Raw genomic sequence first — 15,709 nt, 5'->3', positions numbered from 1 at the left:
CATGTCTGGGGGCTTTGCTATTAACCTCCCTGGCGGTTAATTTTTTTTGCCAAATAGGCAAAAATCCTTTTTTTTAATTTTTTTTTGTTTTTGTTTCATGTAAAGCTACCAGTGGTAGCTACATGAAACACCACTAGAGGGCGCATGTGTCCCTCTAGTGCGATCGTCGCCACCATCAATAGCAAACAGGGGAACACGTATATAACACACTCCCCTGTTTGGCTTCTCCTGTCGCCATGGCGACGATCGGAATGATGACGTCATGGACGTCAGCCGACGTCCTGACGTCAGACGCCTCCAATCCAGCCCATAGCGCTGCCCGGAACTCATTGGTCCGGGCAGCGCAGGGCTCTGGCGGGAGGGTGCCCTCTTCTGCCACTGTGTGCGGGCGATCGCCGCAGAGCGGCGGCGATCAAGCTGTACGCGCGGCTAGCAAAGTGCTAGCTGCGCGCACAGCACTTTAAATGGCCCAAATCGCCCCACCAGGGGCTGAGATATCTTCCTGCGCGGCATAGCCTGAGCTCAGCTCGGGCTTACCACCAGGAAGGTTAAAGGACAACCGAGGTGACTTTTGACATGATGAGATAGATATGGGTATGTACAGTGCCAACCACACAAATGACTAGGCTGTGTTCCTTTTTTTTCCTTCTGTGCCTGAAAGAGTTAAATATCAGGTATGCAAGTGACAGTTTCTGCCTGGGTCGGGACTGGGTCGGACTACATTACTGATAAGTAATTACAGCTATAAAACACTTTCCTGTCCATAAATGGCTTCTGAAAGCAGGAAAGAGATAAAAAGGGTCAACTGTTCATAGTTGAGCTCTGGCACACTTCAATGAAGGTGTCATTGAGCAGAGATAATGAAATGGTAAACACTTAAAAACTGGATTTAAAGATAAAAAAAACTTTGGGATATCTAAAAAAAAAGTCATTTTTTGGAGGATAAGGATAGATAGAATTGTTTAATTCATCAGTTTATTTTCACCTCAGATGTCCTTTAACTGCTAAAGTCAGTACAAAATTACATTAAACTACGCAAAAATTACACAAAATTATGATTGATTACAATTACATACAAAATTAATTACGATTTTCCCCGAAATTTCACTTTATGATTACAATGTGTAATTGTGAATTAGGATGCGTAATTACGCATAGGCGTAATTTCTGCTCATCACTATATTACTGGAACACAGTTATGGTGGTAGAGTAAAACGACAGCCTACTTGGGATGAATCTCTCCAGGTATTCAAACCACTGACGCAGAGTGGAGTCTCCGAGCATGTGGATGTCTTTTCCTTTCAGGCAAGCTAGAGCGTCCTTTGGCTGTGGGAAATGTCTTGCCGAGCATATCAGTGATGTCCATGTGTCCTGGTAGTAGAAGCCAGAAGGTTGCTTGGACTCCTGGCCGGACCTGCAGGGTGGTAGCATGGAGGTGAGGTCTGCCAATGGGTGGGGAGAGAGAGGAAGAGGTGAGCTAGTCAGTGATTGGTTTGTAAAGGTTGGCCTAGTGTAATAAGCAAGGGTGTAACTATGGAGGGAGCAATCACAAGTTGGGTGGGGGGAGCTGCTTTCCCTGCTTCTCCCCAATACAAGGGGACTGTCTCCTTGTTCAGGTGTTGTGGGATACTGATGATCGTAATCTAATCTGCTAAGTACGATTACGTGGAATTACGGCCATGTGTAATTACGTGAAAAACAATTACAGCCATATGTAATCACGATTTTGACATTCAACTGATTTTGTGTAATCTATTAGTAATTTCAAGTCATTTTTGTGTAATTTTGTTCATGACGCGCTTGATGGTGGGGAAGGCTAAGAAGACTAGAAGAGGATGCGTTGCCGGGGGCCAACTATCAGTCGGCTGAAAAGGAAATTAAGCCACAGTTTGGGACCATAGGACACTTGAGGAGCTGTGAAGGCACATGACAGCTGCAGGAGGCTTGGGGAAGCCCCAAGTAAGCTAAACTCCCACACCCCCCCAGGGTTAAGGTTTACTTTAAAGGCACAATTGTGCTCAATTGCAGTTGAACAGGTACAATACGAACTAATGCAACTCACACTACTAATCATGGATGCAAACTTATGCAATGAACCCTACCCTTCTCTTTTTGTGGGCAACATCAGTTCCACGCTGCAGAGCATTTTAGCAAGGATGCCACGTGCAGGCTTCTCTCAGGGTCCCCACCTTAACCTACATTTTAAATCACCCAAAGATTTGGGGAAGGGGGGGGGGGGGGTGCTGGCTAGTACTGTGGGCACATCTGACTATCTACACTTGAGGAGGGGGCTGCCTAATCCAGGAGGAGTATCTGACTATCTATAATTGAGGAGGGTACTACCTAATAGTGGGGGCATGTCTGATTATACATATGTGGCTTTTGGCTGTAACTGTGCTTATAGAAATGTGCTTATAGACATGAGAAAAGACAGAGGATAAACTCTCCCAGAATGCATCACAGACACTGTGGCTATCTTACCTGCGGAGTGATTGTTTGCCACGATGGTGATTGGAGGAACTGATCCTGGTATCGTCTGGGCTGTCACAGGGCTATGAAGGGGGGGGGGGGAGAAGACTAGACATATTACTAACGTCACACCAGAATCAAACACTAGTGATTACAGATGCAAAATGGAAATTTGCTTTCTTAGAACAGAAGGTATTTGCGATAATTCAGCGATAAGTTTTCCATATCCCACGAAGGACCGGCACCACACAAAGTAAGTATAGCACCAATGGTGAGTGCTGCGGTCTGTGTTTATGTGTTTTGTCTATGTTGGCATGGCAACGTTTTGGCCGCTGTAGCACCACCTACTGTGATGATGCGCGGGCTGCTTCTGCGCTGAGTGACGGCTGGGGCGCATAGGGTTGGCTCTTGGGTCATCAGCTGACCGAGTCATGTGACTTTCTCACATGACTCTGACGCCAGACCGCTCGCTTCAGTGGATGGAAGCGGCGGATATGCTGCTATGATGCGCCCGTTTGCCCTCACATTGGCTGCTTACGGCGGGGTTCCCTCCTGCACACCTGATTGGTGAGTTCTTTTTGAAATATGCAGTATCTATTGGTCCTCTTTGGACGTAACAGTCTCCCATCAGGTCCTCCGTTGCTTGCCTCCTGTGATTGGTCAGGGGCTTCACCTGAGGGGTGGATCTTTCTTATAAATATGTATGTTTGATGTATGATGTTTTATATGACCATTTCACAACTTGAGAAAGGCCAGAGGAGGCCGAAACAACTGTTTGTTGTTGTAGTCATGCCTGCATCAATAAAACCTTAAAGAGCTATACTTACTTTGTGTGGTGCCGGTCCTTCGTGGGATATTCATTGCTGTGACCCCCAGGTACCGGGGTGAGGACCTGGGCACACCAACTGTTTGCTTTTGAGCATTGTTTGGAGCTCCTGGACGCTTGCAGTTTAGCGATAAGTTTTCCATGATGCATCACTCCCGAATATGCAAATCATCTGATTTATACATGTGGCCTCTTATTTCTCTCCAAGTCCTGCCGCCCTTCTGCTTTTTCAGCTCTCAAAGTCATGCTCTCTGTTGCATGTCCAGAAATCCTGCCCTGGCCCTTACCTGCTAAGCAGGGAGTCCTCCAGGGTGTTGGTGACTCTGCGATAGCCACCCATGGAATGATGGATTAGCGAATCACAGGGCAGCTTCTGTGGTTTGACACATTGCCATGAATCACCACTGATGGGGTCTTTGTACTTGCAGAGGTTCTCTCCATCTAACTCCAGGTTACACTCCATCGTTTCACTACTTCCATTAAACTGGAAATAGCCATTAAAATAGACCTGAGAAGTACAAAACATAAGAAAAACATAGCTAAGTTTTGTACACACATTCGATTGGCCAAGTTTACCACTTCCAAGTAGTAGGAGACCTACAAGTGGTTTTTTTTTTGGGGGGGGGGGAGGGTTGGAAGTGTAATTTTATTAATGATCTGTATGTACTTGAAAATATATGTATTTTGTAGGTGTAATATACTTTTTATATTAAGTTATATAGAAGTTTATAGAAAGTGTTCACTTTTTTTTTTCCTTCACTTTATTTCATTGTTACATTTCCTGTTTTTGTGAATGGACGTAGCCGCTGTTCGCGGTCACGTCCATTCACTCCAGGCACTGCGATTGGGTAGAGGACCATTCGGTCTTCTTCCCCAATCACCCAGCACGGAAGCCCGACGGAAACAGCGGCAGTAGCGGCGCACACACGGCGGTAGCAGCGGCGGGAACGTGCGATGTATTAAAACGTCATGTTGCTGTTAATAGCGGTAAGCATGACGTTTTAATACGTTAGGATGTCGATAAATGGTTAAGGGGGGTTAGACAGCTGGTCAGGGTTGCCAAGCGTCCGTATTTGGACGGACAATCCGTCCTAATGACCCCCAAAACTTGTCCGTACTTTGCAACAGGCGTCCGTTTAAAATGTGTCATTTTCTCAATGATCCTGATGCGCATGTGCATTTCGCTTTAGAAAGCCGCAGATCACCGAGCAGCTGAGCCAGAAGAGCTGCTCTGTCCCTCCCTGAGCTCCCTCCAATCAGTGACAGGCAGCCTTGCATGACGTCTCTCTCCTTGCCAATTAAGGCAGTGCAGCCAGCCCACCCCCCCACACGCTCCTCAGCGCGCACGTGAATTGTGGTCCTGTCTGAAGAAAGCACAGCAAAGTGCTGAGCCCGGACTCTAATCACCAGTGTTTCTGTGGGTGCAGAGAGTATAGACTCCTCCAGGGAGACTGCACTGCAAGAGGAGCTGCTGTGACTTCTCTCCCCGGGGACGTGTGTGTTTCAGAGATTCCCGCCCTCATCAGCCATCCCTCGCCCCTCAGACTCAGTCATTCAGGTAGGCTCCTCCATGGCTCCATTACTCATAGCAGCTCGGAAAGTTTGTGAGTCTGAACTGAAGAAGTATGACAAGGGCCGAACAATCAGGTAGGCCACACATGGGCTTGTGGCAATCTCCACTAGTTAGGTTTGCGGGTAAATTATTAGGCTTACAAGGAGCCTTTGCCTTAGCATCCAGCTCAAGTTTCCCTCTCTGAGATGAGCTGGATGCTGATTGGTTGCCTGAACACTGCATTGCAGGGGAGCAGAATGAGGCTCTGATTGGTCGGCAGGGCAGGTGTAATGCTTGGCCAGGTGTTGCTAGGCCGTAGAGAAGATTAGGCCGACCAATCAGAGAAGAGTTAGGTATATATAAAGGAGGTCCGTTTCCCCATCTAGCTGCCTGTCACCCCTGTGGCATAGGTGAGCTCAGAGCTGTAATACGTGAGCTTGTAATACAGCGCTTACCTTGCCATTATGGAGGTGTTGCGGCAGTTAGCCCGGCGAGCTGAAGAACCTGGCGGAGAAGCAATCCTAGCCCGATGCCTGCAGATTGTGGAGGAAGAAAGAGCCCAGCGGGATCAAGAGGCGAACAGCGGCGGCGGGTCAAGTGCTTCTGGTCTGCGGGAGAAGAGGAAGAGGACGGCCACGAGATCCTATTCGCCGGACGAAGCCAGCGGAAGTGCCCAGCAGCAGAGGTCGCAGCGAGGCGGTGATCGGGGCAGAGGCGCCACGCCAGTCGGGTCCGGCGGAGCTCTAGCAAGAGTAAGGCGGCCAAGAAGAAGGGATCCAGCGGCATCGGCTTGGTGGCGGCGGCCAGTTTGAACCCAGCCAATCAGGGAGCAGAGGAGGCGGGACCATCGGCTGGGCTGTCATCGCCGCCCAATCCAGTCCCGGCGGCAACAGGACCGGGGACCAGTGGGCTGCAAGATTGGCGCCGCTCCTTGGCCAGCGGGGAGCCAGCGCATTCGGCGCTTTCGGATGGGTGCAGTGAGCCTGGCGGTGGGGACGTGTGCGGGCCTGCAGCAACAGCGTATGGCTATGGTTCAGGGCAGTCACAAGCTCATCGCCCTGCTGCTGCTGCGGGTGCTGCATGGTCTCATGCTGGTGCTCCTGCTGAAGCAACTGTCCTGGGACAACCTCCTGCCCCTGCTCAACATATTCCTGTAGTCGGTGAGTATGATGTTATCTCACCATTTATTCAAATGTTAGCACAGGCTTTTCAGCGGGCTGGGATACAGAGGGCAGATGTAGCCAGTGCAAGCTCAGTTTGGGGTGGCAATAGGGTTGAGAACAATGCAGATATGGTGCCCCCTTCAGCTGTTACACCTAATGTGGCTTCTCCTTCCCTCCCAGCAGCAGCTGTTAACCCCTGCGTCCCAATCAGTAGACCCGGGGTGGCGGAAAGCAGCTATAAAGAGAACATGTCTTGTGACATTTCACCACTTGGTTTTCATCTTCCTACTAATGTAAAAGAAAAGATTTGGAAGGGAGAATTTATTGAGTTATTGACGTTGCTTCCGGCTGCCAAAGAATCTGTCAAAAAAGATAAAGATGAAAAAGAAGAGGACAGGAAAAAGCATGTATCAAAGTCATTTAACAATTGGCTGCAGGCCTTTTGCGTGTATGCCAGTGTTTTAGGCGAAAAGCATCCTGAACAATGTCCTCTCATGTTTAGATATTTGGATTCTATTTTGGAGGCATACAGATCCTTTGGCGGTTTTGCATGGTATCAGTATGACGAAGCTTTTCGTCAGCGACTGTCAGTATACCCAAACATGAAATGGAGCTCTAAAGATGTGGGATTGTGGTTGGAATTGATGATGCCGCAAAAGGTGTTGGGTTTTAAGCAGTCCAACCACAATTCCAGCATAAGTTACAGAAAAGGGGTGTGTTACGCCTTTAACGATACCCAGTGTAAGTGGCCAGGAACCTGCAAATATAGACACGAATGCGGTTTCTGTGGTGGATCCCATCCTATTGTCAGGTGCTTTAAGAAGGCGAATGCTAGTCACCCTAGCACAAAGGAGCTTTTTCTCAAAGGCGGTCACGCCAGTGAACCTGGAAAACATGTTGCCATGGCTGCAGCTGTTTCCAAACAGGGTGAGAGCTCAACTAATAACTGAAGGTTTTAGGTCTGGTTTTCGTTTGCCAGTTTTCAAGGGGAGCGGCTGCAGCTGGGTAAACAATTTAAAGTCAGTTGCTTTATTAGAAGATATTGTACAAGAAAAAATTGACAAAGAACTGCAAGAAGGAAGAGTGTCAGGCCCTTTCATTAGTCCGCCTTTTGATAATTTTAGGCTTTCACCTCTAGGTATTGTTCCTAAGAAGGAAGCAGGCACGTATAGGTTAATACATCATCTTTCATTCCCAGCAGGTCACTCTTTAAATGATGATATTCCAGATGACTTAGCGTCGGTATCTTACGCATCGTTTGAAGACGCCTTGAAAATTCTTAGACCACTTGGGCAAGGTGCATTATTGGCAAAAGCCGATATAAAGTCAGCATTTAGGTTACTTCCAATTCACCCCGATTCATTTAATTCGTTAGGTTTTCAGTTTAAAGGTCAGTATTACTTCGATAGATGCTTGCCAATGGGCTGCGCACTTTCATGTAACTACTTTGAAAGTTTTTCCTCATTTTTGGAATGGGTGGTTTCCTTTTTAGCTAATCAGTCATCTTTGATTCATTATTTGGATGATTTTTTATTTATAGGTCCACCGGGTTCAGACATTTGTAAGCAACTTTTAGTAATTTTTTCAGTAGTCTGTGAGCATTTCGGGGTCCCATTAGCAAACGAAAAAACTGTATGCCCTTGCCCAAGTTTGGAATTTCTTGGCATTGTGATCGACACGATGCTGATGGAATTTCGTTTACCAGATGCCAAATTGGAGAAAATTAAAAGTATGTTATCCACCTTTTTGCGTCGCAAAAAAGTTTTATTGAAGGAAATGCAATCCTTATTAGGTAACCTTACATTTGCGACTAGGATCATACCCATGGGCAGAATTTTTTCACGTCAGTTATTTGCTTGTTTGGCGGGTTTAAAATCACCTTATTCTCATATCAGAGTGACAGAAAATTTGAAGGCTGATATGCTGGTGTGGGCCGAATTTTTGAATTCATATAATGGTAAGTCTATATGGCAAAAAGAATTTATGAGTGACACTGAACTTGAATTTTATACTGATGCGTCCGGCAGCGTGGGCTGCGGCGCTTATTGGGCAGGTAGATGGTTTTCTGCAAAATGGCCCTTAACATGGCAGCAGCCTGAAATACTGAGGAACATGGTACTTCTTGAATTATTTCCGGTAGTAGCAGCGCTATTCATATGGGGAAAGAGCTTCGAAGGTAGGCGAATAATTGTTCACTCTGATAATAAAGGTACAGTATATGCTTTCAATTGTTTGACCTCAAAGTCACCTCTAGTAGTTAAATTATTAGCATCCATCTGAAAATGGCGCCTGTGAATAATGGCGCACGGTGTTGCCGCTAATCCGTTTGCCGCTTATCGCTATTTAACGTTAAAGCCTTATTGTTATTTAACGTTAAAGCCTTATTGTTATTTACCGTTAACACACAGAACCCTCTCTGTACCTATCCCTAACCCCTAAACCCCCCTGGTGGTGCCTAATCCTAACCACCCCCTGGTGGTGCCTAACCCTAACCACCCCCTGGTGGTGCCTAACCCTAAGACCCCCCTGGTGGTGCCTAACCCTAAGATCCCCCTGGTGGTGCCTAACCCTAAGATCCCCCTGGTGGTGCCTAACCCTAAGACCCCCCTGGTGGTGCCTAACCCTAAGACCCCCCTGGTGGTGCCTAACCCTAAGACCCCCATAGTGGTGCCTAACCCTAAGACCCCCCTGGTGGTGCCTAACCTTAAGACCCCCCCCAGTGGTGCCTAACCCTAACCTTGACAGTGTTACATTAAATCCATTCCCCGTTTTGCAGTTAAATAATGTCTGCAGTTTGGCTTATGTAGGGCACTATTGAAAAATAACGTTAGTGTGTGCCACTATTGATAAATAACGTTAGTGTGTGCCACTATTGATAAATAACGTTAGTGTGTGCCGTTTTTCTTCTTTTTTCCCTGTGCGCCATTATTATGCAGTACTAACGATAAATAGCGATAAGCGTATCTTTTTAATGCGGCGCCATTCTTATGCATAGGCGCTGTGCGCCATTATTCACTGATCCCAAATTATTAAGAGTTTTAGTTCTTTATGCGTTGAAATTTAATATATGGATTAAGGCACAGCACGTTCCGGGTTTACAAAATGACATTGCTGATTCTCTATCACGATTTCAGATGGGGAGATTTCGGCTTCTGGCTCCACATGCTCACCCAGTGGGGGAGGAAATTCCTGCATTTATGTGGAACATGATATGGAATTAGTTCAGTACGGGATACAGCAATCGTTGTCAAAAGCCACCTGGCAGGCCTATTCCAGCTCATGGAGGGAGTGGAGTAGTTTTAATGAAAATTTAGGTGTTAATCCGTGGACTATTACAGAGAATTTAGTGTTGAAATTCATAATAAGCAAGGTTAAGATGGGTTACTCGCATTCTCATATCTCCAAGTCTTTGGCGGGCATTTCTTTCTTTTTAAAATTACGCAATCTCCCACATTGTAAGTCGTATTTTTCAGTTCAGCAATTTCTTAAGGGTTATAGGAGACAGTCCCATGTCCCAGATAGTAGAAGCCCAATTACGCTTGAAATTTTGTCAGCGCTATGGGACGTAGCTGCGTTGGTCTGCGAGTCTCAATTTGAAGTATGTCTTTTTCGTTGTGCATTTTCTCTTATGTTTTTTGCAGCTTTCCGTATTTCGGAGCTGATTTCTCAGAGTAAGTCTAACGCTTCAGGCTTGAGATATGAGGATGTTAGTAGATCTGGTGAAAAACTGACTATGCATTTAACATTTTCAAAAACTGACCAGGAGGGTAGGGGAACTCAGGTGGAATTAAGGGCTTGGCCTAACAATAAACTTTGTCCACTTGGTAATTTTGATAATTATATAGCAGTCAGGGGCAAAGACAAAGGAGCTTTACTGCAACATCAATTGGGTTCTCCTCTTACTTGCTTTCAATTTAACATGGTGTTACAACGTTGTGTTTCGGAAGCAGGTTATAGTCATCAAAAAATTTCTGCACATTCCTTCCGAATAGGGGCTGCCACAGAGGCAGCTAGGTTGGGCCTGGAGGAAGGGGTTATTAAAAAGATGGGTCGTTGGAGTTCTTCAGCTTATAAACTGTATGTGCGTGTTTGATTATTTTTCTTGTTTTACAGGTAAAAAATCTGTGATATGGATCGTGGGGCATTCTTTTATTTTTTGGGCGCACCAAAGGACATGTAATCGTCCCTACAAGTCAAACTTGGATTTGGACATAAGCAAGTATGCCATTTATTGGTATGGTTGTAGGGGGATGCTGTGGCCCCAGTTAAAGGCTGAGCTATTCAGGTTACTTAAGTTTTTTCCTGTTCCGGATATTTTAATCGTACACCTTGGGGGTAATGACATTGGGAAGATGAAATCTTTGGAGCTGTTTTTCAACATTAGAGATGATTTATGTAATTTTCAGGCTTTTTCCAAGCACACAAAGATTATTTTTTCTGAAATTGTACCCAGATTGTTATGGTTGGCACCTTCTGGCTTAACCCACTGTGAGAGGATCCGGAAGAAGCTAAATAATCAGTTGTCCAAGTGCTTGCGGCAGTTAGGAATGTTTTCATACAGGCATATTGATCTAGAAGGTGGCCTTCCTGGTCTGTACAGACAGGATGGTGTGCATCTGAGTGAGATAGGTTTGGACATTTTTAATTTGGGTCTTCAGAGCTGCATTGAGATGGTCGTGGGGTAGGTGCCAGGCTAGGTGCCTGGCGGTTGGGGTCGTATTTCTTGGTGATAAGGAAGAGCATATCGGAACTGTGGTAGTTTGATATGAATAAAGAGTGTTTATACAATGTTTAATAAAGTTGGTTTATCGACCTCAATTTATTTATTTCAATTTATCATATTTATTGGTTACCAAATAAAATTGGCCACGGCCTTTAAAATGCCAGCTCTGGAGTTTTTATTTGTCATTTATGTTTAGTTCAAGTTAAAGGGTTGGGAGGGGGGTATTGTCTACAGGCCCATGACAAGGGCCGAACAATCAGGTAGGCCACACATGGGCTTGTGGCAATCTCCACTAGTTAGGTTTGCGGGTAAATTATTAGGCTTACAAGGAGCCTTTGCCTTAGCATCCAGCTCAAGTTTCCCTCTCTGAGGTGAGCTGGATGCTGATTGGTTGCCTGAACACTGCATTGCAGGGGAGCAGAATGAGGCTCTGATTGGTCGACAGGGCAGGTGTAATGCTTGGCCAGGTGTTGCTAGGCCGTAGAGAAGATTAGGCCGACCAATCAGAGAAGAGTTAGGTATATATAAAGGAGGTCCGTTTCCCCATCTAGCTGCCTGTCACCCCTGTGGCATAGGTGAGCTCCCCACCCACCCTTCCCTTCTTTTAAGGATTTCGTCGTGGTCACGTTTATTTGGAGAACTTTGACGGCAAGTACTGGGGTCGTATTTCTTGGTGATAAGGAAGAGCATATCGGAACTGTGGTAGTTTGATATGAATAAAGAGTGTTTATACAATGTTTAATAAAGTTGGTTTATCGACCTCAATTTATTTATTTCAATTTATCATATTTATTGGTTACCAAATAAAATTGGCCACGGCCTTTAACCACCTTAGCGGTATGGACGAGCTCAGCTCGTCCATTACCGCCAGAGGGTGCCGCTCAGGCCCTGCTGGGCCGATTTACATGAAATAAAGAGCAGCACACGCAGCCGGCACTTTGCCAGCCGCGTGTGCTGCCCGATCGCCGCCGCTCTGCGGCGATCCGCCGCGAGCAGCGGCGAAAGAGGGTCCCCCCAGCCGCCTGAGCCCTGCGCAGCCGGAACAAATAGTTCCGGCCAGCGCTAAGGGCTGGATCGGAGGCGGCAGACGTCAGGACGTCGGCTGACGTCCATGACGTCACTCCGCTCGTCGCTATGGCGACGATCTAAGCAAAACAAGGAAGGCCGCTCATTGCGGCCTTCCTTGTTTATTCCGGGCGCCGGAGGCGATCAGAAGAACGCCTCCGGAGCGCCATCTAGTGGGCTTTCATGCAGCCAACTTTCAGTTGGCTGCATGAAATATTTTTTTTTTTATTTAAAAAAAACCCTCATGCAGCTGCCCTGGCGATCTTAATAGAACGCCAGGGTGGTTAAAATGCCAGCTCTGGAGTTTTTATTTGTTTGTCATTTATGTTTAGTTCAAGTTAAAGGGTTGGGAGGGGGGTATTGTCTACAGGCCCATGTGGCACGCATGCTGAACTGCAGATAAATGAAGGAAGGGTCAGGGAGTCGGTCAGGACAGGGTGTCAATTAGTCAGGGAATGTGTGAGGTTTTCTCCATCTTCCTCGGTCTCCCTTCTTCCCCAGGAAGCAGGTAACTGGAATCATGTAAGTCAGAGTAGGAGAGGTGATTTACTGTCAGAGCAATGCACTTTTACTTTCTGCAGCAGAGCATATGTGCTGCCTCAGAGACATGATAGTGTCAGTGGCCTAGCCTCCCTGGATATTGAAACACCCCCACCCTGAATAAACCCAATAAAACACACGGATAGCCAGCTGGATTTAATAGGCCAGAGCAGCCCGTTTATTTAACAATATTAGCACTAAAAGACAGATCACTTCAGAGAGCTGAGGTAAGGGGTCCGTATAATCACCACCTGTAGAAGATCAGGATAACTGGCAAGCAGCCTGTAACCGGCCCCCGCCGCGGTCACCGGCTCAGGGACAGCTGCTTGCCCACCGAGACACTCTCACTTGTTGCTAATCACCACGGGTAGATTTGCACCTGAGGCAAATCACCCCAGAATCGATAACTTTTTTGGAGCCCCTTACCCCTCCGGCTGCAATGACGAAGAGTCCATACAAGAACAAAAACCTGCAAGAAAACATATGTAGAGAACAAACATAACATAAGGGAGGGAGGGAGGGAGCTTCGTTTCCTCGAGCCTGACTGATAGAACTCCGCCCCCCCACTTCCTATCAACCTCACACACTTCCCATAACCACCCCCTTCGTTTTATTAACCCTATCCTTCCTATGCAGGCCACACTATCATGTGTGGCCTTCCAGACTGCGCTTTTCTACGCTTCCAGGCCTGTTCTTGATAGTGTCAGTGGCCTAGCCTCCCTGGATATTGAAACACCCCCACCCTGAATAAACCCAATAAAACACACGGATAGCCAGCTGGATTTAATAGGCCAGAGCAGCCCGTTTATTTAACAATATTAGCACTAAAAGACAGATCACTTCAGAGAGCTGAGGTAAGGGGTCCGTATAATCACCACCTGTAGAAGATCAGGATAACTGGCAAGCAGCCTGTAACCGGCCCCCGCCGCGGTCACCGGCTCAGGGACAGCTGCTTGCCCACCGAGACACTCTCACTTGTTGCTAATCACCACGGGTAGATTTGCACCTGAGGCAAATCACCCCAGAATCGATAACTTTTTTGGAGCCCCTTACCCCTCCACCACGAACCGGCGTGACCCCTCATGCCAGAGAGGCCCACACCCTCAGCGCCCTCTGAATACCCTCTTCTATCCCTAGAGCCCACAAATCCGTTCCTATGTCATTCAAATGAACTCCATCCCTACTAAGTAGCAAATGGAGATCGCTCTCTAACTCAACATGCCTAATCGCCACGCCCCCATTCTGAGTCACAAACTTTGCCACCTCCTTGTTCAACTTGACTCTTGCCCTGTTAACTTTCTGCACTGATCTAGCCCCCCTCCAAGAGGACCTGGCAATCACGTCCGACCATACAAAAACCGTGGCCGGAAACTCTCGTCTAAATCTAAGGAAGTCAAACTTTATATCCCGTATGATACACCTAGTTGATTTTGTTGCCACGTCATTTCCACCTACGTGTAGCACCAATACATCTGGTGCCCTATCCCATTGAGCATATTTCCTAATTTCGGGCAAAGCCCGAGCCCACAACATGCCAGGAAAACCCAGCCACCGGATCCGGACCTCCTGCCTCGGGAATCCCAGCTGGCGCCCTTCAGGGCGAACCGCAGCTCTTCGTGCCCCTCTAGAGACATAAGAATGCCCGAATATCCACACCAGGGCTGGTTGACCTGCAAGACAAGAAAACAAAACAACAAGAGGGGGAGAAAAAGAACAAAAGAAAACCGGTCTCCAACAAAATAACTACTTTACAACAAATGCATTCTAACATAAGACCTGTATCTCATGGAGTCCCAACGTCCTATTCTTTTTACTACTTCCTCGCTGAGCCCCCAACGCGACGCCTCTGTTGCTGCTCCAATCCGAAAAGAGTGGGGGGCAAATTCGCTGGGGGTAAACCCCGCTTTAACCAGGCATTTACGTAAAATTGCCGAAAACTGAAATCGGGTAAGCGGCAAACCGTCCGCGTGAGATAGAAAAACAGGGGAGGAGGCCGGACGAATAGGCAGAAAACGCAAAACATTTTCCCTGGGGCAAAGCAGACCCCCAACTTTAAAAAGCGTGACCACCTTACCCCTTCCCAGACGATCCGTTTTAGATTTCCTGAGTATTATTGAAACCGCTTCCTCCTGCACAGATACGTCCTCAGCGAGAATGCCCCCCACCTGAACTTTTGACCTACTGACCAGCTCGCCTACCCGAAAAGCCCCAAAGAAGGCTAACACAAATGCTGTGCTAAAAAGCACCACCTCCTGCTGGCAATAACAAATTCCCTGCAGCGCCGCCACCAGTTTTCCCAGTATCTCAAACGAAACCGGGCGCCTGGAATCCCTTGATATCGTTCCGGCCCTGAATCCCTTCATGGCCTGCATCACCCTAAAATCCTTTGTGACATCCCTTTGATTCCTAGATTTAAACATAAAAGCCAATGCCGCCAATTTTTTAGCCATGGCCGCAGCTGACGTGCCTTCCGCAAAATTCTTTCCTACTAAGTATAGGAGCAAGCACGATCGATCTTCATCCGATGTACAATCGCCCACCTGAGCCGCCAGAACGTCCCACGCCTTCCACACCGGCGCGTACGCTGCCCATGACGACTCTGACAACGATCTCTGAATCAGCACGGAAATCATTTGAAAGGAATCGACCACATCATCTCTGGACAAGGAACCCCACTCTCTTCCGCTGTAGGAGCTGCCTCCCGAAACCTGTCCCACTGGAATCGAGAGAGGGCATCAGCAATGATGTTGTCAACCCCAGGCAAATGCACAGCAAAAATACAAATATTGAACTGCAAGCACAAAAGAACCAACTGTCTCATTACACGAATCACTGGCGGTGAGGAAGCTGAGAATTTATTCACGGCTAATACCACACCCATGTTGTCACAATTGAAACGTATGCGCTTGTTTGCCAAGCGCCGTCCCCATAGTTGAATCGCTACCACAATGGGGAACAGTTCCAATAACACCATGTTAGACGTAAAACCAGCCTGAACCCACGACGGATCCCATGGGGCCGAGCACCATTCGCCTGCCATGAAAATCCCAAATCCGTGAGCACCGGAGGCGTCAGTAAATAACTCAATCGCAAAGTTACTCACCTCCTCCTCCATCCATAAGGCCCTGCCGTTAAAATCCTGCAAGAAGGTGAGCCACACCGTTAAGTCCTCCCTCATGTCCGCCGTCAGACGAATGCGGTGATGGGGGGAAAGCACTCCGGCCGTCGCGCTCGCCAACCGTCTGCAGAAGATGCGACCCATAGGCATGATCCTACAGGCAAAATTCAATTTACCCAGCAGGGACTGGAGTTCCCGCAATGTGGTTTTTCGCCTACCTACCATTGCCTGAATGTTAACCTGCAGGTCACCG

General features: G+C 47.4%; 1 protein-coding gene across 4 annotated transcripts in view; it reads right to left on the bottom strand.

Moving 5' to 3' along the window:
* LOC137562574 (NXPE family member 3-like) overlaps positions 1–15,709 on the bottom strand; it is a 176,383-nt gene that overhangs the window by 26,168 nt on the left and 134,506 nt on the right. For all 4 annotated transcript variants that reach the window (XM_068274058.1, XM_068274056.1, XM_068274057.1 and 1 more), the window contains exons 3-5: positions 3,583–3,803; positions 2,482–2,552; positions 1,227–1,442 (exon numbers count right to left, since the gene is read on the bottom strand). In XM_068274058.1, the coding sequence (XP_068130159.1) occupies positions 1,227–1,442; positions 2,482–2,552; positions 3,583–3,803 (508 nt within the window). The remainder of the gene's footprint in view (positions 1–1,226; positions 1,443–2,481; positions 2,553–3,582; positions 3,804–15,709) is intronic.

Source organism: Hyperolius riggenbachi, chromosome 3 (genome assembly GCF_040937935.1).
Source record: "Hyperolius riggenbachi isolate aHypRig1 chromosome 3, aHypRig1.pri, whole genome shotgun sequence".
NCBI lineage: Eukaryota > Metazoa > Chordata > Amphibia > Anura > Hyperoliidae > Hyperolius > Hyperolius riggenbachi.
Note: the sequence above shows the minus strand (reverse complement) of the source record. Positions and strands in the feature narration are given on the sequence as shown.